Below are 21,023 nucleotides of genomic sequence, written 5' to 3'. Positions count from 1 at the left end.
AGCAGGACAACACTTTTAGCAGTGGTGCTATTTTTCAGCCTGGTGACTGCAATGTTTCCTGGAGCTCAAGCTGACTTGGATAAGAGGGAGAGGAAAATGAGAGTGTTTTCAAACTGGGAAAACAAAACCTACGGAAGCTCTGAGGCTCAACAGGAGTTGGCTAAAGCCTCAAACACATTCCTGCACGTACACTTTAGCTATAAAATAAAATTAAATCAATTGAGCACTCTCAGAGAAGACTGGCAAAAACTCCTCGTGCCCAAAACAGAGCTTAGAAACTCACTGATCTCTCGGAGCTCGAGGACATGATGTCTTTCTTCTGCTTACACCTGAAATGCTTTTTTGATTAACTGCTGAAAACAAGGTGGGTTTTTTTTTCTTTTCTATTAACAAGGCAAATGTTCCAATCCTCATTCAGGTAACATGTACAATAACACCATTAATTCCCAGGCAATGGTTTCAGGTGACAGTAGGTTTTCTCCAGCCTGTGTGAAAGATATTCCCCTCCAGGTCCATAAAATATGGCAGGTGGCTATAATGCACAGCAGGCCCTATAAGTTGTAACACAATTCTTCCTAGAGGGTCAGGAATTAAAGATAAATGGGAAGATAATTGTAAAAATATATTGCTTTGGGAGGCAAAGGAAAAAGCTTTGTTAGATCCCGACGCAAATCATATCTTATGAGAGTGTCAGGGGTTTTAATGTTCTCTTTTATGGGACAGCTGCTCTTTAACTGGTAATTAATAACTTGCAAGGGCAAATTCAGCATTTCAATCAGTGCTGAATGAGAAGAATGAGTGAAACTTAACAACCTGGATGTGGAGCTCTTTATCTGCAGCATGACTGGCAGCACACACATCCTTTGCTTAAACACCAGACATAAACTAAGCCTTCTCTCCTGTTTGGAGGAGGCAGATCCAAGCCACTGAATACTGACACTCAGTGATGCCAGGCACTGTGAACCAAGCCTTGAAAGCATGTTTCTACTTTGAGAGGACAAGTCTCCAAAGAGTGACATCCCTTGACACTGAAATGCTGAATTATTTCCAGACTGTAATTACTTGACTGTAGCCAACATCTTGATTCCCCAACTTGATTTCCTAAAGAGCTGTACAATGCTTTTAGGGTGTTTTCCTACTTCTCACACACTTTCTCTCCCCCCTTGTCTCTGCAGGCAGAACAATCATTGTCATTTAAAAGGAAGATGAAGAAATGGTTCACGGAATTAATCTGTGGAGAGCAAAGAAACAATTCTTTCATAAAAAAAACCACCCAAGACATAGATGTAAACAAAGAGAGGTCTCTGTGAAGGGTAATCATATTAAACTGGGAACAATAGCCTCTCAATGGATATATTTATTACTTCTAATGCATTTTTCCCTTTTCTTAGGACTCCTTATCTCATTTGGAACTGTTAAGCCTAGATTAAGCCTCACACACCACAGCTTTTTTTGATAAAGCAGAAAAACAGCTTGATAAAGCTCAGGAACTGTTGGAGCAGTTCCCAGGATATGTTTATACATGTCTGTGTGACGGATTAAAAGTGATTTTTCTTTTTAAACAGATAAATGCAATCAGTGGTTTCAGATGATGGGCTTAAGTACAGGCACTGAGCACCCACACTGTACAACCCCTACACAGAAATCCTATTACCTCCCAAAAATGCACACAGCATTGGAAAAAAACGTGCCAGTTTTCCTTTAGGGCCACATGAACAGCTTCTCTCGATCACAAATGTTTCCTCAACTCCCTTTGCAGGACCCAAGCAGTGCTGGCTGTGAAGCAGTAGGTTAATGGCCCAGGCAGGTCTCCCAAAGCCAGCTCCTCTTACTCACCCACACAGTATCCCACCAGGTTGAGGTACTGCTCTTCCTTGCAGCTGGTCCTGCACTTCCCACGAGCCAGAGTGGCGTGGGGATGGCAGGTTAAACACTCCCCATCAGAAGGGCCATGGCACGTCTTGCAGGAGGGGTGACAGGCTGCACAAGAAAATCAACACTTGTTATGCTCTTGGTGTTGTCCCCCTTCCCCCCTCCCCTCCCCAAAACACCAGCTCCTGCAATCATTTACTCCTACAAAACATGGACTTAAAATATTCTGCTATCATCAGGGACTGCAGGGTGGTGGTTTGGAAGGCTCTTACATCCTCATTTTGAACAAACACGATGAGGAATGAGTTGTCAATTTAATAAATGCGATTCGTTCCCTGCGTTAATCAAGGTATAGATCCAGACACAATACAAAATAGAGAGAGATTGACCCTGTTATTCCTCTCTCCAGCACATAAGAAAAAGAGTGGGATGCACAGGGGAGATAAATTAAACTTCTCTCGGGACTGTGGTAAGAGTTTTCATATGCATGAGAGGAAACCCTAGGAACGATTTCTCCACAATGCCCTTCCACGCCATTCTGTCTGCAAAAAGCTCAACAAAAAGGTGGCACAGAAAGTGGCTAAGAGTGCCCAAAAATATCTCACAGACTGCTTTTGTATCCTTCCTCCTTAAAGACAGATGCCACGTCTACATGCTACAGATCTGAGGGAGATAAAATTACTATGGCTAAGAATCAGTAAAAAAATTCTTTAAAACTACCTTTAAAGCTCTCTATGAATAAAAGCACAGGACTTGAAAGATGCCACTGAAATTTTGTTTCTAAGATATTTCCATAAGCCTGAAACTGTGTAACACAGCACTCAGCAGTTACTCAGCTCTGTGGTAGCAGTGCACCACCTCAGAACTGACGAACCTTTACAATGCCCTGACAAATAAGTCTATTCATAGAGTTGTTCCTCGGCTGAATAAATTGAATAAATAGAGTAAATGGACTTCAGAAAAGGGTTTTTCTCTAAACTCGAGGCTTTGCCTAATAAAAGCATTTTATTTTTTGGTGTTGTCCAGTAAAGACTTTTTTTTTTTCCAGAGCACATCAGCTACAAACACCATCCAAGCCTCCTGAAATCAAAAGCAAAGCATCTTCAGGGAAACAGTCCAGGGGAGCAAAACTGATTATAATTTATGCTTCCAAGTGTACGTCTCTCTCCCGTTAGGAGGAGACTCCATTTCCTGAAATTGGACTATCCTATGCTCCCCTGAAAATACTTTCAACAGCTTTATATAAATCTGAGAGCATCTCTAATTGCGCTGAGAAACGGCCCCCAAACTGTGGATGGGATGAAATGCAGCAGTGTAAATGAAACCCAGCAAACTCACCGGAGCAGCGGCCCCCGAGGCTCAACAGCCCCTCGGGGCACTCCGGGAGGCACCTGCCTTCCAGCAGCACCTGGGGAGCCACACAAGCTGTGCAGTCCTGGGCAGAATTCCCCACACAGCCTGCACAGGAGGAGTGGCACTCTGCAGGGAGAGGGAAAAGGAGAAGACACAAATTAAGACACAAATTAGTTCTGGCTTATTTTGGTTGCTACTGTCCCACAGTACGGTCGGACTGCTGTGCCCTCAAGGACAGGAAGGTGTTCTTCCTTTAGAGGAAGGAATACAAAGTAGAGCACAGCTCTTGAAGACAAGGAACAAGCACAGACCAGCTGCACATTTAATCTTTCTTTGCACCCACACAATTCATTACTGACACGCAAAGCTGAGATCACAACACCGTGTGACACCGCTGTCCTCCCCATAAGAGTTCTGGGGTTCTACAAACTTACCACATGCTGGAATCACCTTTTGTTATCACCCCATAGTTACTCCAGGATGGATTTTCTATCCATCATCACTGCATGGTTATCATCAGCCATTCTGGAGCAAACATCCATGGAGGTGGACTGGCCACCTGAAGCGAATACTCATTACAAAAGATGATCCAGCAAGAATGAAGAATGAGGTTAAACGCTGCACTTCTTCACCTTTTCTGGTACTGACCCTATAACAAACCATCTTGAACTGAGCAATCTGACTAAATAAATACACAAAATCATTAAAACCCTCCTATTTATTAGAGCAGTGACTGGAGGACACAGATTTCTGGACTCTAGGGAGACAAGACACAGGGCTGGAGAGAAGAAATGAAATTAAATAAAATGATTTTTTCTGTGAAACCAGCACTTTACCCTACACATGAACGTGCCTCTGTCCTGCACAGATAATGCTGTGGGTTTGCTTTTTCCAAGAGGGGCACCAACAAACTTTGCATGAGTATTTTATAGTGAGGGCTCAAAGTTTGATATCCTGAGCGTTCACCCCTTTCTGCAATAAATCACCCCCCCCTTCCAATGCCATCGCTAACACAGCAGAGCTGTGCTGGGATTCTTGTCCCATGACATAATCCAGAGGTGTCAGCTCTGCTCAGGCCTGTTCACCCATCTAAGGATTCCCTCACTCAGTTTCTACATCATGCCCTGGACTCAGCCAAGAGAACCCACTACCTGCCAAGGAGCAGCCACTGCATGGACTGGAGGTTCTACACTAATGTCTTCAGGAACCAGCCCAAAGCACTGGATACTTTATGGTCTGTGTAGCTCACTCCTAAAAGACAGAAATGTTCCACCAAAAAAAAATGCCACTTCTTCCTTTTTAACATCTCCTAAGGCAAAAAAAAGAGCTTGTACAGATTCTTTCCACAGAGCTGAGATGAAGAGATAAAATCAAAATAAATGGATTTTAAAGTATGTCCACTTCTGGAAAATGTGGGGTTTTTTTCAACAGGAAGAAACAGCCATCAATAGTGTTGATGCTATTTGTTACTACTGTCATGTCATGTCACATGACATTTGTTACTACTACATTGTTGCTCCTACAACTTTACTTAAGGGCCGTAGAGTCACTGTCTCTATGACTGGTAGGAAACCACACATATCCCCAGTGGACATCACGTTACCCTCTTTTCCAAACTCTAGCCTTCATGGAAATGCTCCCTGCTTGGTATTTCAGGAGCAGTGATGGCACGTGTGCTGCAGAGTATGTAACAGAAGAGCTTCCTCAAAAGCAAAGAGTGCTCTGGGATGTCTTAACCTGATCCAAGGGCTAAGAGGGAGAGAGCTCAGTCTTTTTTGAAAAGGATTTAAGGATTGATCCTGCTTCAAAGTAAGTCAGTGCTAAAAATCACGTACCTGGCTTCAATGAAAAGAAAGCTAAGCTGAGCTGAGCTGTGCAGACTTGAACACGGTGATTTTTAAAAAAAGTACCTGGATCCTTCAGTCACAAATAGCACGTAGAATGTATTTTCCCTCAAAAGTACTAGTATGTGGCACTGTGAGAGTTCCAGAGTTTAAACACTGATGGCAGTCACGAGGCAAACACAGGAGCTCCCAGCTCATAGGGATAAAACATGATACAAGCTCACCCTGAACAGCTTTTAACAGCTGTTCCCAGCCCTGCTCACCTCTGCAGACTCCTGTGCTATCCACATGGAAGCGGGCTTGGCAGTGGGAGAGGCAGAGGCCGTGCAGAGCTCCTTCCCTGGGCACGTGAGGCTGCAGGACGTCCTCGGGCGCCCGGCACTGCAGGCAGAGAGCGGCCCCGGCGCCGGAGCAGGAACGGCAGGAAGGGTGGCAAGCTGGGCACAGAGGGACAGAGCCGTCAGAGCCACAGCCTTCCCAGGGAGAAGGACAAGGCTCAACAACCTGGCCATTTGCTTTCTACAACGGAACAGAGGTTTTAGAAAAGCACTTGGACATCGTTCCCCCCCAACCCCCAAATAACAGCTCTTTTCCTGAGTAAAGCTGGTGACCAAGTGAAAAAGTACAGCACTGTGCCACAGGCAGCCAATCTTCCTTTAATTTCTGGAAGTGCAACGGTGAGCACAATCTCTCTAGGGGGGACAGCAAGAAATGGCAGTCTGAAGGGTTCACAGGAAGCATAAATTCATCTTCCGAATTCTCAGGCTTTCCATTGCTGCAACAATGACCTCAGTCTTTGCAAATCTACCAGGTGTCTGTGGAGTTTCATACCAGCTGTATGTGGAATTTCATCCACCTCTTAACTCAAGAAAAACTTGGAAGCAATGTATATTTATTTCAGCAGCATACACAGAGAAGAGAAAAAATAGTCCTTCAGATCACTAAATCCTGAGGGTGTGAAGGCAGAAAGTATGTGGGGAAAAAATCACTTTTTCTCAAAGTAGAAAACTGGGGAACTTATTCCAAGTACATAACTTACCCTTGCAGACGTTGTGATCCTGGTAAAAACCCTCTCCACAGCCCTGCAGGCACTGGCCCTGGTGTAATGCCAGAGGGAAGGAACAGGAGGTGCAGTGAGTAGCCAGAGGTCCCTCGCACGTGGAGCATGAAGCGTGACAAACTGGTAAAGAAACAAGAGCACACAGAACTGAAACATCCCACTTCTTCTCCCTGAGAGTGGTGTTCCTGACTACAGCCTCCTCCAGCTGTGGAAAACTCCCAGCTGGAATGATATGCAGCTAAGTGAACTAATGAGAGCAGAAGTGCATGTGTATTAATAACCACTAACAGCAACAACTCTCACACAGTGATTCGAGTGTGTGTCCCAGTGTGTCTTAATGTGCCTCACAAGGCAAAGAGGTTATTTCAAACAATCCATCACAAGTGAACCAAAGAGAACAAGATAAAAAAATCAAATTCCCTGTCCCCACTCGCACTTCCACGCTCTTAACATTCCCTCCCCACATCTGGGGAAAAGCAGGCAACAAGTGGAGGGTGCTTTGAGGGCTTTAGAAAAGGTCAGGCAAATATGTCTCTCACCTCTGCATCTTCCGGTGCTGCCTGGGAAATATCCATCTGGGCATTCCAAAAGGCACTTCCCGTCATGCAGCAGCTTCCCTGCAGCACAGGCCACACACCTGCCTAGGTCTGAGGAGCACTTTTCACAGAAGTGGTCACAAGCTACCAAGGATGGAGGAAAAATTGATTTAAAAAATGGTAATATCCCTCCCTCCTCCCTCTTATCTTCACATCAAAGTTTTAAGTGGGAAAATGCAGCTAAAGTCAAGCAGGAAAATGTTTCTTCTCAATCCCTGTGGGCTGTACCCTGCCAGGCAGTCAGCTCTGCAGTGAACTGACCTGCTGTCCGAGAGCACTATGGAACTCTGGCTCCATAAGGCAAGTGCTTATTCCCTCAGGCAACATACACTGTTGAATATTTAGAAGGGCCAAGTGTTTTACTCAACCATTTTTCATTTCTTATCACCAGTCAAACCAGCTTACGGGTCTCCAGTTGGGTATCAAAACGCCTGGTTTTGGTAGAAGACAAAAGGTCTGAATCCTGGAGGTTTTCAGGAACAGCTCTGGGGTTTTGAGAAATCCCCTTCACGATCTGTTTGACTGAGGTGTTTTAATTCCCTCTGGCCATCTCTTCCCCTTTTCCCAGCAAACCTTCCCAGCTCCCAAGGCGCATCTGCTCTGCAGGTATTAGTTACTGTGATGCTGAATTATAATTAAATTTACAGAAACCTGCTGGCAAAGGCCATTTTTCTTTCCGCAGACAAATGGATTTGTCAAGCCCCCAGAAACAACTCAGGCTTTCAAGCTGTTCAGAGAGGAAAAAAACCCTTAAACCTTTCATCATCTGATTAACTTAAATGAATTAATAATCACACAAACAAACAGCAGCTTTCCTGGCCCTGTATTAAGGCACAAGGTGCAGCTGGCTTGTCAGACACGAATAAAATCCCAGCTGCTGCACAGCTAAACGAAATATTGATTCCTTTTTTTTTTGCAGAGTGTTTCTCAAAGAGGTATTTACCGGTGCAGATTCCCTCCTTTGGGTAAAACCCCTGGCCACAGCTGGCCAGGCAGAGCCCTGCTTTCAGCACGTGAGATGTGTCTTTGCAGGACAGGCAGTTGCTCTCAGCAGCCCCCCAGCACGAGGAACAGGACTCGTGACAAGCTGCAGGGAGGAAAAGTGCAGGATTACCCAACAATCCACTTCCAACCAGCCATGGATCACGGTTGGGACACAGTAATGGTTCAGATATTCCTGAAGGATATCCCGTTCCTCCAATGCAGGCACTGTAAAAAGCCCTCCCTGTGGCATCTGGGCACAGGAGCACAGAGGCAGAACCGAGCAAGCTTGAGCATGATGGCACCTTACAATTAAACTAATAACTGTGTGGAGAGCAATTCTGCCTCCCAAACCAGCTGTTGAACGAGTCACCTTATTCAAAACTGTGCAAAAGTTCACCTGGGAGGGAAATCCAGCCCATTGTGGTTACTGTTGATAGAATCTGAGACATGGGCTCCTGTCAGATCTCGTGCTACCAGTGCTTGCAGCAGCTGTGCAAACTACACTTCTTTCAGCTATTAAGATTTTTTTTTCTTGATTACACCCAAGTATGTTCCAAAGATGTTCTTCAATTTATTATTTCACAATAAGGCAGGTACATGCTTGAGCTCCCAGTCCATATCCCAGTGTGAGGAGTGTCTTATAAGGACACTGGGCATCCTGTGCCAGACAGGATCTTCCCCTCAACATCCATGTGCATTTAATTGTGGCTGAATCCCAACACAATGGGACACCAAGCATCCCATCCCAAGGTAAAGCTTGTGCATGTTTTTCTTCTCCAGATGATAATTTCCCTTATTGACAAAAATCCTGCATCTCATTCCTGGTTGGATGGTTCTCAGGGCACGTCTGCACTCAAAAGTTAACTGCAGGGTGTGAGTTCATGCTGTAAATGTCTAAGTACTGAAATGTCCTCACTTCATCTTCCAGACCTCAGTGTTTTGCTCCTGCCTGAGCTCACTCTACCTTTCAACATGTTCTTGAAAGAGTGGACTCCAGGACTTGGATCCTTCCATGACAGACTTCCCACTGCACAGCTGGGACCCCTCACTGTAAACCTGCCTCACTATGTGGACACATCTGAACATACCCAGTGGTTTGCAAAGTTCCCAAGTCCTCTCTGGAGCTGTTGCTCCTGTCCAAGAGACCTTTTTCCCTCCTGGTTCTGTTTTCCAACAGGCAGCCTTGCACACAGCTGTATTAAAACCACAGTTCTGAAGAGAAACAGGTCAGTTGGGCAGAGGTGCTTTGGCTCCCACCACACACCGTTTGCTGCCTGCACTAAACCAAGTGCTCCAGTTACCAGCTGGCTCTCACTGGCCCTTGGCAAAGACCCTGCAAATCCACAGCAGCTTTCAAGCCCTCTAGACAGGCAGCTGTTGTGTTAAAACTGCATTCCTAGCTGGGCCTACCAGAGGTCATCAGACCTTCTGAGAAGCTGCAGTGATTCTGGCAGGATCCGGGTGGATGCAGTTGGAAGAGCAGGCTCAACCCATTCCTGACCTGTGAGGGTGGTGAGGCCCTGGCACAGGTTGCCCAGAGAAGCTGTGGCTGCCCCATCCCTGGAAGAGTCCAAGGCCAGGTTGGACAGCGCTCTGAGCAACCTGGTGTAGTGGAAGGTATCCCTGTTCATGGCAGAGGGGTAGGAACTAGATGATCTTAAGAGTCTCTTCCAACCCAACCCATTCTGTGATTCCACACCCTCACACACGCCCTGCCTGCAGAAATTTGGTTCTTTCAGCACTGGATCACTGCCACGCTCAACAGCTGCTCCTCACCCAAACAGTCAGGCACCAACTCCTCTGAAAGAGCAGGGGAAAAAAATGGAAGCATTCAATGAGCCACTGTCAGCTAAAACATCTTTGCCTGCAGCAACTAAGCGGCTGTTTGAAAATAAATCAACAGAAGTGACTGCACCGCCAGGAAACTGTTTCCACCCTCCCTGGCTATTTCCAGTTTGGATTTGTATGGGCTGTTTTGCAGCCCACCAAACTGTCTCTTCTGCAAACATGTAAAGCATTCCCAGCAGGATGGCTAATGCCCAGCAAGAGCACAGTTGAGAAGTCACTGCTCAGCTTTGGGAAAGCACAGATGGGTCCAGCCGCACGGAACCATCAACCACCTCTCCCTGCCCTCCTCACCCTGAGCTGGGCAAGCTCAGCTTAGCCATGCTCAGTGCTGGATCCTCGGGGTGAGCCTCCACAGCCAGGAACAGCAGGGAAAAAACAACAGGTAGCGAGCAAAAAATCCAAGCTAAGGAGTGAGCCGGGTCTGTTAGTGTCAAGTTACACGTCTCAAACATTCCCATTTTGGGAGATCAAAGCAGAAACACTCAAGTTCTGCCTGGGCTTTTGAATAATCTTGAAAACATAAATTATTAAGTTAGAAAAATGCAGTGAGAGCATTGAACAGTGCAAGTCCTTCGAGCCCTTCTGTTCTACCAGGCAGACATCGTTTATTTTTGCTTCCCTTTGCATTGCCTTTGGGGGGGGGGGATGGATCTGAACTGCTTCCATAGCCTGTTTCTGCTCTGACACAAGCTGGTCTGTGATCTTTAAGTCCACTCCTACATTCTTGAACTTACACCTTTTATTCTCGAATTTACTTTCTTTTAATGGTTTTAACCAATGCTTTGCAGAAGCAGGTGGAGGGATGGGGCAGGAAACAACCCTGGTGCAGGATTAAAACAGGGCAGAGATCAAACCGCTGTAATCAGAAATTCAAAAGAGATTCAATTAGAGGAGATGTTATAAAACATGAACAAAAGGAAAGGCTAATTCATTGTGTTTTGCTACAATGCAGACATTGGTGTTCCAACAAGAGGATGGAGTAAGAAACCTGGTGTCAGCCTCTTTCAAGTCCAGAGCGAATTCCTCAAGAGGGAGTTTACTGGAACTATAGCAATTAACACAGTCTAGTTCATCTTTTCTGTGATTCTGGAACACGCTGATTGCAGATGTTAAAACCATTATGAGAAAAATCTTTCTGAGCAGTCTGAGCCTCATCTCCACAATCTGTTTAAAGATTTGTAAAAATAAAGAGGATTCAAGGAAAGAGTGAATGGCAATGAATTACGGAGCGTATCCCAAATTTAAGACTTTCTCCACTGGTTTGACTTTATGCAGAAAATGCAGCCAGGCAGAACTAAAGCAAATTGGTTTAATTCCCTTGAGGAGAGAGGAACAAATTTTCCCAGCAACTTTCAGCTGCAAGCATGCGTGACTGCAAATGTGGATGGAGTGCACAATCAGTAATCTACAAAGCAGCAATGAAATGAAACATTACCCTTTCCCTACAGCTTCAGCAGCACAGGGGCACTGCCAATTAAAACACCAGGAGCAGGTGGAAAGGAAACGGCAAAATAAAACTAAATGAAGTAGAAGATTATTTGATACTTAAGTCTACCAATTCTTTAGGACTGGGTCTCTGTTCTCTATTTGTACATTCACAATGGTGCCCTGGGCTGCAGTGGCTGCTGAAGGACAGAGGCTTTTCAAACCTTCAAAACCTGGAACAAGTGGTCAACTCTTCAAGGGAAACCACTTCAGAAAAGGAAGCTGGACTTACCATCTAAAGTGCTTTCCCCTGAAACCTGCCAAAAGCCCTAAGCCTGTATTTAACTTTTAGCAGGAGGGTTAGTTCCAAGGAAATTAAAGCAATGGTTCAAGAAGTTAAGCATGTGCTCCACCCCCCTGCTGAATTAGAGCTGCAGAAATAATTAGAAGCCTTCTAAAAAGGCCAAAATTAACAGGGAAAAAGCACTAATTTTAGAGAAAACTATTAAACTATCATGATAAAAAGCAGCTGCTTTATAGTTTGGGAAAAGTTAAAAGTATCTCAAAGGAGCAGGGGAAGCTCATAAAAGCACCGCCATAGTTCCATCAAAGAGAAAACTAACTTCCTAGTCTTACTCTCAGACTTTCCAATTGTTAAGATAAAGGATTTAGACACATCTCAGTGTTTCATAGAATTACTAATTTACTTTGCAAATATGCTTCCTGAGAACAGTCAGTCCAAGAAACTTTCAGGGAAATTGCACAGTATGAAACAAATGAACGGCAAAACAAAGCAGCGAACTTTCCCCAAAAGTATTTTCTGAGTCCTATCAATCCCCCACCCTTCCAAGTAATTTTCTACACACCTCAAAGTACCATCTCCTCAAAGGTCTGGCATGAGCAGATGCAGCTGGTGTGCACTGAAGTCAAAGAAACACAGACACACTCTTTTGCTATCACAAAGTGCTGCGGCATTTTTTTGGCTTGAGGTACCTGTGCAGAGGAGCTGATCCTGGAAGTATCCCTTCCCACAGGAAGGCACACACTGCCCATTCTTCATCAGCAGGGATGTCCGGCACGAGGAGCACTCAAATCCATTGGTACAGGCTGAGCAGGTTTCATTGCAGGCTTCCAAGAGAAGGAAGAGAGAAGAAAGATGTATCAATCCCAAATGTCTTGATGCGGCAAGACCCCCCCCCCCCCGCTCAGGTAAAATGAGATAATTTTGACTCATTTTGGCAACAGAGTTGGAGAATTTGCCTTCTCCAGGGGCTCCCATCGGAAACCTGCTGAAATCTCATAGTTACAATCTCAGCATGTGCCCGAATGCTTTTCCCAGTAAAGCCCGGTAGCCTCTTTGTAATAAACCCATAGCCTCCCACAGCCAAAAGTAGAGCACGCAGCAGAGAAGGGAGCTGTGTGAGGGGGTCTTGGGCCCTGCAGGGATTACCTAAGCAGGTCCCCCCGTGCTGGTAGAAGCCCGGCTCACACGTCTCCACACAGCGCCCGCCCTGCAGCCGCTTCCTCGAGTCCTGGCAGGCGTCGCAGTGATCGGGGGCCCGGGAGCAGGTCACGCAGTCCGGGTGGCACCCACCTGGCACAGGGGAAGAGCCAGCAGCAGTGTTTGCGCTCAGGAAGGCACGAAACAAGGCACTTCCAAACCCCAAGTGAAATAAATCCATCCCTTTGTTTCCGTGGGGTGGCCCGGGGTGTGTTAGTTTTGGAGCGGGATTTTTTTTATACGTAAACACGTACGTGTTACGCTGAATATTTTATTGCTCTATTTAACAGGTGAGAAGTTATGATAGGGACTCAGATTTTCTAGGCTATTGATTAAAAGGATAGTCGTTGTCCACACGGTTTCTCAGCAGTAAAAATCCTCAGTCATCAGGAATTAACGGCCTGAAACAACTTGAATTTGAGTTTCCTTCAGTCAAACCCCTCAATAAGTCAAGAGTGTGTCCATGCCAGGTCAGAGTACAGGTGGAACACTGCTGCCCCTCCAGTCAAAACCTTGATGTCAGAGCATCACAGAAGTACTTCCTGACCACAGGTACTTGGAGAAGTACAGAATGGCACAATTTTTGCCCTAAGTAGAGAAAAAAAAAAAAAAAATCCCCTGTGCTCCAAGCCAAAAGTTCACAGTGAGAGGGAGTATTTGCTGCACATCTCTCAGAGGCAGCAATCAATTTTTTGCTGGCTTTATGGAAGCAGATGTGGCAGGGGCTGATGTTCTGAGCTCACAGATTGAACTGCTGCAGGCTGTATTTTACATTTGTTTCTCATCCCCTGCATTGCAAGACAGAAAAGCACAGAGGGAAAACAGCAGGCTTGGGTAAAGGAAATTGCCAGTTACCTTTTAGGACACAAAAAAGGCAAGCTTTTGCAATTTCACTTGGCTCTGTATGTCCAACGCCATGACTTCAAAGCCTGGGTTTTCCAAAATGATACCATTATGGAAGCGAAATGGCCAGATTTCCAAGAGTAACGAGTAGCCAGTGGCACTTCTTGATAAGGAGGACAACACTGTATCATCTGTCCCCTCCTCAGCAGCCTGTGTAGATGTTGTTCCCTTTCAAAAACCCAGGACAATTTCATCTGAAATATCCAAGCCCTGTTTTCCTCACTTTTCAATTTGTGGTGCTTTGCATTTTCATTAGCAGTAAATAACAAGCTTTAAAACATGAAAATGGCAAATGTGCCCAGGCACTCCAGCACAATTAAACTGTGAAGCTACTTTCCTGAGATAACACATTAACTGGAGCACTCTGATAAAAGCCAAAGTTATATGAATGCAACAAGAAGAGCTACACAACATAAAAAACTAGCAACCCACAGCTAGAGCCTCCCAACTGAGAAATGTAAATCCAGGGGAATGACAATATCCTGGAGAAAAAGGAATTTATATGCAAAATTAACATACAAGCTAAGGCTATCCTAATCTTTCCAAACAATAATTAACTGGCAGCCATTCAGCCAAGGTGAGCTTGTGGCATAATAGTGCAAGCAGACTCTTTCTTCCTTCCACTCCCAAGAAATAATCAGGAGCCCATAAACTCCATGTTAGGATTCAGAAAGGAGCAGCTGAAGAAAAAAGAAAAAGACAAAACATTTCCAAAACACCAACCCCAAGGAGAAACTCCTTTGGCAAAAGGAAGCCGCGTTTAAACCAGAGGAAGTCAGTGGGAGCCTTTGGATGAGCCCTAAACCTCCCTAAGAACTAAAAGCAGTTAATTAGCAACTGAAAACCGGACAAGCTAAAATTCCCCGCAGGGTACTGGGGGAGAGAGGGCGGCAGGGATTCCAGGACAAGGAAGGGGTTGGTACTGGATCTGTACCTGGCTGGCAGCGTGGGCAGCAGTCCCCCTTCACCTCCACAGCCAGGCTGCCCGGCGGGCAGGGCGGGCAGGAGCGCTGGAAGCAGGTCACCTCCCCTTCCCGGCATTCGCATTCCCTGCACCGCCCTTCTTCCCACATCTCTCCGTTCTGCACGAGAAACACGGGACGGGCATCAAGAGCCAAGGAGAGCCTTGGCACACAGTGGTTTTGCCATGCATGAAAATCTCAAGAGGGAAACACCACAGGGATAAAGACACGGACGAAAAAGAGACAACGAGCATTTTTAAAAGCCCTCATCTGTCAGAGCAATGAAAAGTCCAAGGTCCTTAATGTTTCCTTTAACTTTAGAGGAAAGTTCCTTGAAAACATTAATAATGGTCTCCTTTGGCAGTAAAGATTATAATCAGTGGGATACAGAGGCAGAAAGACACACATTGCCCCAGCTCTGTAGCTTCTACTTTATGGGATTAAAATAATGTCTTTGACTCCGTGAGATGTGCAGGAAACTCATGAGTAGCGATATTAAATATTAAAGAGAAATGATTGATTGTAGGGCACAAAGGAGAGCAAGAAAAGCTGGAATTCTGCAGCAGATGCACACAAGTGTTTCTGTGAACTGCAAAAGCGATCTGCAGACAATAGTAATGGATTATTTTTCTGCTATACTTTCAAATAACATCCTTCTCAGAACTGGAACAGAATCCCTCCAAACCTTTATGCTCAGAACTCGCTATTCTGTGCTCCAAAGTACCAGGATACTCACAGCTTTGGTATGTTCTTTGTAAACACAGTAACTCTGACTGGAGATACATTCAGGACAGCACTTCCCATCGAAGTGAATTAGTTCTTCACCCTGGGAAGAGAAAGGCTGCAGCAACTCAAACAGAACCAACTGTGCCCAAAACACTGTGGAATGCAGAGGCAGAACAGCTCTTGCCCTGGAATGCAATCTCCAATATCTAATTTCACCTTATCTTCTTTCTATCCCACTTCATCTCTGTAGGCATAGCTTGAAAAATGTACTTAGTGAATACTGCAGCTGCAGAACAAACCTCAGAAAAGGCCACGGAATTCAGTGATAAAGCCATTACTTCATCCCTAAATCCCGCAGAGAAAGATCCCCCCCCCCCTTTTACTGTGGATCACTAGGATTTTACTGGACCACTGTCAAGATTTCAATGCATAGAAGCTTACCTTCATTTTCAATGTTCTACTTTTTCTCCCCCAAGAGAGTTTCAAAGCACATGCTCTATTTATCCCAGATGGAAAAAGCCTGTTCTTTGTCACAACTCCACGGATTCCACTTAAATAACTTCAGTTTGAAGATAAGAATTTAGCAGTAGGAGAAAGGAATAAAGTGCCCCAATTCACCACAACTCTTTGTGCCCAAGTGGAAGCTGCATTATTTAGAAAAGAGGGAAACTTTGTCCCTAGGGAACCAGGACACAGCTCAAAAGAAACAGCTTCAATTTCCAAGATTACCAAATAACTTTTTTTGATTTATGCCAACTGGGAGGCTGTTCCAGCAGGAACAATTTTCCAGGACCATTTTCACTGTGCCACATTGGCACACTCAATTTTTGTGTGGGAATTAGATTCATCAAGGGAGAACACCTAAGCCAGGCCACACTTTGGCACCTCCAGTGCATTCCTGAGGAGGGGAAGAGAGGAGAAACCGTCTGGTTCCTCGTCACCGAGGACCACACACAGCCTAAACCTCCCTCTGCTGCTTCTACACATTTCTGCTCTTCAATCACTGCTCCAGAACGCCCTTGGCAGTGGTTGGATCTCATGTCACCACTCTGAACTGTAAACTCTTCCACCCCCATCCCTGCCCACATCCCCACCCTCATCCATAAACACAGTAGAGGAGAACTGAGAGCAAACTACCCACGGAACAAGAAAAGCTGCAACCACGCTGCTTTGCCAACACTCAGAAAAGGGGGAGGCTGTGGGAGATAACTTGTGGCTTTGCTGCCCAGAGATTCATCATACTCCAGGCTGAGAACATGTATTCCTGGCTCCTAACCTGCTGAAAATGGCTTTTTGAGGATTAGGTCAGAATCACCACGGACACCGTGCTGGACAAGTTTGCTTGAAAGGGTTTGGAGCTAAATCTCTCCCATACCCTCCTTTCATGTTGAGCTGTCCAGGATTTGCAGTTCATATCTGTGGCCTCATTACACTTTCAATAGGATGATGTGACCAGAAAACTAATGATGCCTTGATGAAGAGATGAATCCAAATGCTCCTGGCTTCACATCTGCTCTGATTTATTGAGGCAGGTGCCTAAAAAACAGACCTGCAACTCCAGAAGGAAAAAGCAGAGGAAGGAGAAAGCATGGCATTTGCTTTCTGAGGAAATATTTTCTTGTAATTAATTAATGCACACCTTGTACTACTGAGGTAAACTGAACATGGCTTGAGGAGTTTTGAACCCTACACGTTAACATCTCCAGCTATTGTTCCGGAAAACATCCCTGGCCTTCCTGAATAATGGGGGGTTTTTTTGTCAGTGCCCAGGATGTGAGCATGAATATTAACTAACCCTTCCCCACTGAGCCATGACAGCATGCCATCATCATTAGTGTAAATGATCCAATTTACAGCCAGGAGCACGCAGCAGCCTCACTCAAACAGCTGCAAGTGCACGAGATTTTATGCCAACCACGACTTCTCACCCAGCCAAATCCCTCCGTGCAGTCTGAGGTCAGGTGATCAGCAGCAGGGATGACTTTGGGTCCCAAACTCTGCATTTTGGCTGTTTCAAAGGCAATGGGTTGGGTTGGAAGGGACCCTAAAGATCATTCACTTCCACACCCCTGCCATGGGCAGGGACATCTCTCACTATCCCAGGCTGCTCCAGCCTGGCCTTGGGCACTTCCAGGGATGGGGCAGCCACAGCTTCTCTGGGCAACCTGTGCCAGGGCCTCACAGGGAAGGATTTATCCCTAACATCCAATCTAAACCTATGGTCAGTTTGAAGCCATTCTGCCTTGTCCTGTCACTACATGTCTTTGTAAATAGTCTCTCTCCATCTTCTTTGTGGGCTCCCATGAGGTACTCGAAAGCCATAATTCAGTCACCCCAAAGCCTTCTCTTCCCCAGGCTGAACAATCCCAATTCTCTCAGATTTTGCAGAGACCACTGCAAAAAAAAGGCAATTCAAACCTTATCTCTCCGTGTGTGGGTGAAGCATTCAACCCTATCTAATGCATTTTGCACATCCACTGCAGAGCAAATATAACCTGGCTGGGGGGATATGAGATTTGGAGTAAACAGCACTGGGAATAAAACACCTTGCCAGCTTCACCTTCCATACCAAGAATGGCATGGGGAAAAAAAGGAGAAAAGTAGAACATCGATTTCCATATCCAAATACCTCACTGAAGGCCACTGCAGCATGGAGAATGAAGAGGTAAAAGGAACATTTCTCCAGCTTTTAACTCTCTCTGACCTGTACGTTTGTCCCCACGTTCAGCTCCTGGTAAAGGCACTGAATGCTCTGGGTGTCTGACCCCCCACTACAGCACAGCACAGAGAGGAAGACAAGGGAAGTTTCTCCCTGACTCACACCGCTTTGCTTCACAATGCAAGCCCACTGAGCAAATCCAGGTGGAAAACCCCAAATTTGCTCTCCTTCCCCGGGAAACGTTTTCAAGGCAGCTGCACCAAACAAGCCCTGAGAGAAGGGCCAGTTCTTGGAGTGCCTCAAATCGAGAATAAAGAAAAAGGGAAGGGGGGGGGGGGGGGGAAAATCCATCCTAAGACTTGACAGACACACCCGGGGAGAAGAGACACCTTTCTCACCTTGGCACACTCCACCTTGGCACACTCTGCTCCCCGGCAGGTGACCCGCCCGTCCTGGCACGCGCAGAAGTGGCAGCGGCTGCTGTTCCACGTGTCCCCGTGGTACCTGAGGGTGCCACCGTCCAAGCAGCTGCCCTTGGAGGACACGCACTCCTCGCAGCACTTCCCGGGACGCCGCACTCTGCTCTCCCCCTGCGGAACAGCGGCGGGCGTTCAGCGGGCCTGCCGGAGCCCCCGGGCACCAGCACACTGGGAAGGGGTGAAGCCAAGGGGTGGGAGGTGGGGGATCTGTCCCTACCTCCTCGCAGGTGACAGGGCCACAGGTCTCCCTGACACATCTCACTTCCCCTCCGTGACAGGTACACGCAGTGCAGGTGTTTTTTTTCCACTGTTCGCCGTGCTGTTCAAAAAGGAACATGGAGAGAACTGTCAAACGCTCTTGGAAAATAGCCAAATTACTGCTGGTAACCTGCTTATGATGTCTCCTTCTGTATGTCTGTATCAGATAACAAAATTTGCTTTAAAAATGCTTATCTCTGTATCATCAGCAAACAGGAAGAAGAGGGGTGAGGTCCAGAGGACATTGTGGTGTGGATTTCTCATTAGTTGCAAACTAGTGGCGCTGGAGAGGCCTTAACTGCTGCTATTAGCAAAAAATAATCTTTAACAGAAAATCCCACACACATACACTCATTAAATAATGCATTAAATTAATTCCAGATGATACAATGAAAGCTATAAATTCTCTGACCACTGGTGCTTTTTGCTTTCCTCCTTCAAAAATTGTGGAAAGCAAGAAGTGCCTCATGTGTTTCATCTGGCAAAGTTCCTTTCTGCTGGCCAGCAAATTCTTATCCAGTCCTGATTTCTGTCAACCCTCCTGGTTTTCCAGGAAGGAAAAAAGCAATGGTTGTACTATCAGTGCTGGCAGAAAGTCAGATGTCAAGGAGCAGGGAAAGAGAGATGTGCCAAAAACTGTGAGCAACTGCCTTTTGGTGTGGTTTGTCACAAGTCACCTGGAATGCTCTTCCCGACACGGAGCAGGGCTTTGGAGCACATTCTGGGCAGCACTTTCCAGGAGACAGAACCACAACTTCATCCTAAACAGAAAGTAGAGACAAGGAAAATAAGAGCGTGAACAGTTAACGTGGGGGTCACCATCGGTGCTTGGAATTCCAGGCATTTAGTGTCCATGGAATAACCCACTGCCACTGCAGGCTTCGTTTTGGCCCCATAAGCAGCATGAGATCAGTGCAGAAGGCTCGAAGGATCTGTCCCTCCTCTCATTTTCTGGGCTTATTTGGATGGCAACTGAACACATGGACAGATGCAGATTAAGACACCCACACAAGATAAAGTGCTTATATTCAGGCACACAAATATACTGAGGGAAAAATATACATAAAGCTATGCAGGGAAGCACAATAAAGCAGGAGATGGATGAGAGGAGTTTTTTTCCTGGTATTGCCACATTTTGAGGTTTTGAATGCGTGATTTACACCCACCACCTCTGAGGCATCTGCACTGTTTTAGTTAAATCCATCCACAGTGCCTGTACAGGTGTTAAATTATGCTTAAAAACAGGATTTTCCCAATTTAAACTTTTTTTATGACTGATTTAAATCACGCTGGGATAGACTGGCACTTCACATCAACATGCAGGCCTCAACTCCATTCATCCAAAATGTGTCTGTAGCTCCACTGCTACAAATCCACACACAAACCCGACAATTTGGAATAGCACTGCTCACCAGCACCTCCCTCCAGCCACATCAGCACGACTGGAACACTGACTGGTGGACTGGAATTAGGGTGGAAATGCCAAGCACTATCATTTCATCTTTGTCAATCAAACCCTTGGCTTTCAAAAGAAGGAGTGGAAGACTTTGTATAGAAGTTATCAAGGACAGATTTCCCAGCAGAGTTAAAAGAACTCTGTTGTGGATTTCGGCGGGATATGTGGTGGGACACAGGAATTTTTGGAGTTCCTCTCCCTCAGAGCCTAAGGGAGAGCACAGTTTTCTGAAACATGGAAGTTTAATCCTGAGAGAATTTAGGTCCTGGCTTTTGACAGGGACTGGAGAATGAAGGAAGGGACAGAGATAAAGGTACGTGCAAGAAAATAATAGGTGTGACTGAGACCAGAATGGGCTCCTTGCACATCCTGCTTAATGTCCCTTCCACTGGGAAATGTCCTTGCTAGGAAATACCTGGAACACCACCAGAACTGGCTTTCTGCTGCATTAACTCGGATGTTCTCTCTCAAAACACAGCACAGCAACAACAGAGTTGTTCCTGTTCCCACAAATTAAATCCTAATGATTGGCTGATTAAACATGGGTGCAATGGCACAGTAGGTAACACCAGTCCACTTGGAGTGGGAAAGGAGGAATCTAAAGCAGGCATGAATTGATTTTAATGCAGACTGCTTAGCAAATGAATACTAATTGAGTATCTCAGGACCAAGCGAAACACAATTAGCATGCACACAAACAGGTGGGCTTTCCTTCTATCCAAAAAAAAAAGTGTTAATTGCCCAAACATCTGGTCCAGTAACAGAAATCTGGGAAAGACTTCACTGCCACTGATCAAATATCCCTTTTCCAAATTGCCCACTTGTCACCCAGAAGCTTTGCACGGAAAAGGAGGGTGCTGAGGGATGTCCCCAAAGGCTGGTGGGTCCTGACCTGGCTGCACAGCAGGGGCTGGCAGGCAGCTGTGGAGCACTGAGTCGTGCCATCCCTACAGACACATCTGGAGCAGCGGCCCAGGCGCCAGCCCTCCCCGTCCTGGAACACGCGGCCATCAAAGGAACAAGGCTCTAAGAGACAGGAAAACAAGGGGAAATTTTCTTTTCCAAAGCCCTTTAATCCCTTTCCATCACCCGCAATC

At 45.9% G+C, this 21,023-nt stretch overlaps 1 protein-coding gene across 1 annotated transcript in view; it reads right to left on the bottom strand.

Annotated features, from left to right (window-relative positions):
- FRAS1 (Fraser extracellular matrix complex subunit 1) overlaps positions 1-21,023 on the bottom strand; it is an 88,238-nt gene that overhangs the window by 33,746 nt on the left and 33,469 nt on the right. Inside the window, exons 6-19 of the mRNA XM_032686713.1 lie at positions 20,819-20,952; positions 19,148-19,231; positions 18,430-18,531; positions 18,132-18,323; positions 15,085-15,174; positions 14,321-14,468; positions 12,433-12,576; positions 11,976-12,110; positions 7,669-7,812; positions 6,669-6,809; positions 6,109-6,249; positions 5,333-5,506; positions 3,211-3,351; positions 1,837-1,980 (exon numbers count right to left, since the gene is read on the bottom strand). Coding sequence (XP_032542604.1) covers positions 1,837-1,980; positions 3,211-3,351; positions 5,333-5,506; positions 6,109-6,249; positions 6,669-6,809; positions 7,669-7,812; positions 11,976-12,110; positions 12,433-12,576; positions 14,321-14,468; positions 15,085-15,174; positions 18,132-18,323; positions 18,430-18,531; positions 19,148-19,231; positions 20,819-20,952 — 1,914 coding nt within the window. The remainder of the gene's footprint in view (positions 1-1,836; positions 1,981-3,210; positions 3,352-5,332; positions 5,507-6,108; positions 6,250-6,668; positions 6,810-7,668; positions 7,813-11,975; positions 12,111-12,432; positions 12,577-14,320; positions 14,469-15,084; positions 15,175-18,131; positions 18,324-18,429; positions 18,532-19,147; positions 19,232-20,818; positions 20,953-21,023) is intronic.

Source organism: Chiroxiphia lanceolata, chromosome 4 (genome assembly GCF_009829145.1).
Source record: "Chiroxiphia lanceolata isolate bChiLan1 chromosome 4, bChiLan1.pri, whole genome shotgun sequence".
In the NCBI taxonomy this organism is placed as follows: domain Eukaryota; kingdom Metazoa; phylum Chordata; class Aves; order Passeriformes; family Pipridae; genus Chiroxiphia; species Chiroxiphia lanceolata.
This window is presented reverse-complemented; position numbering and strand designations above follow the sequence as displayed.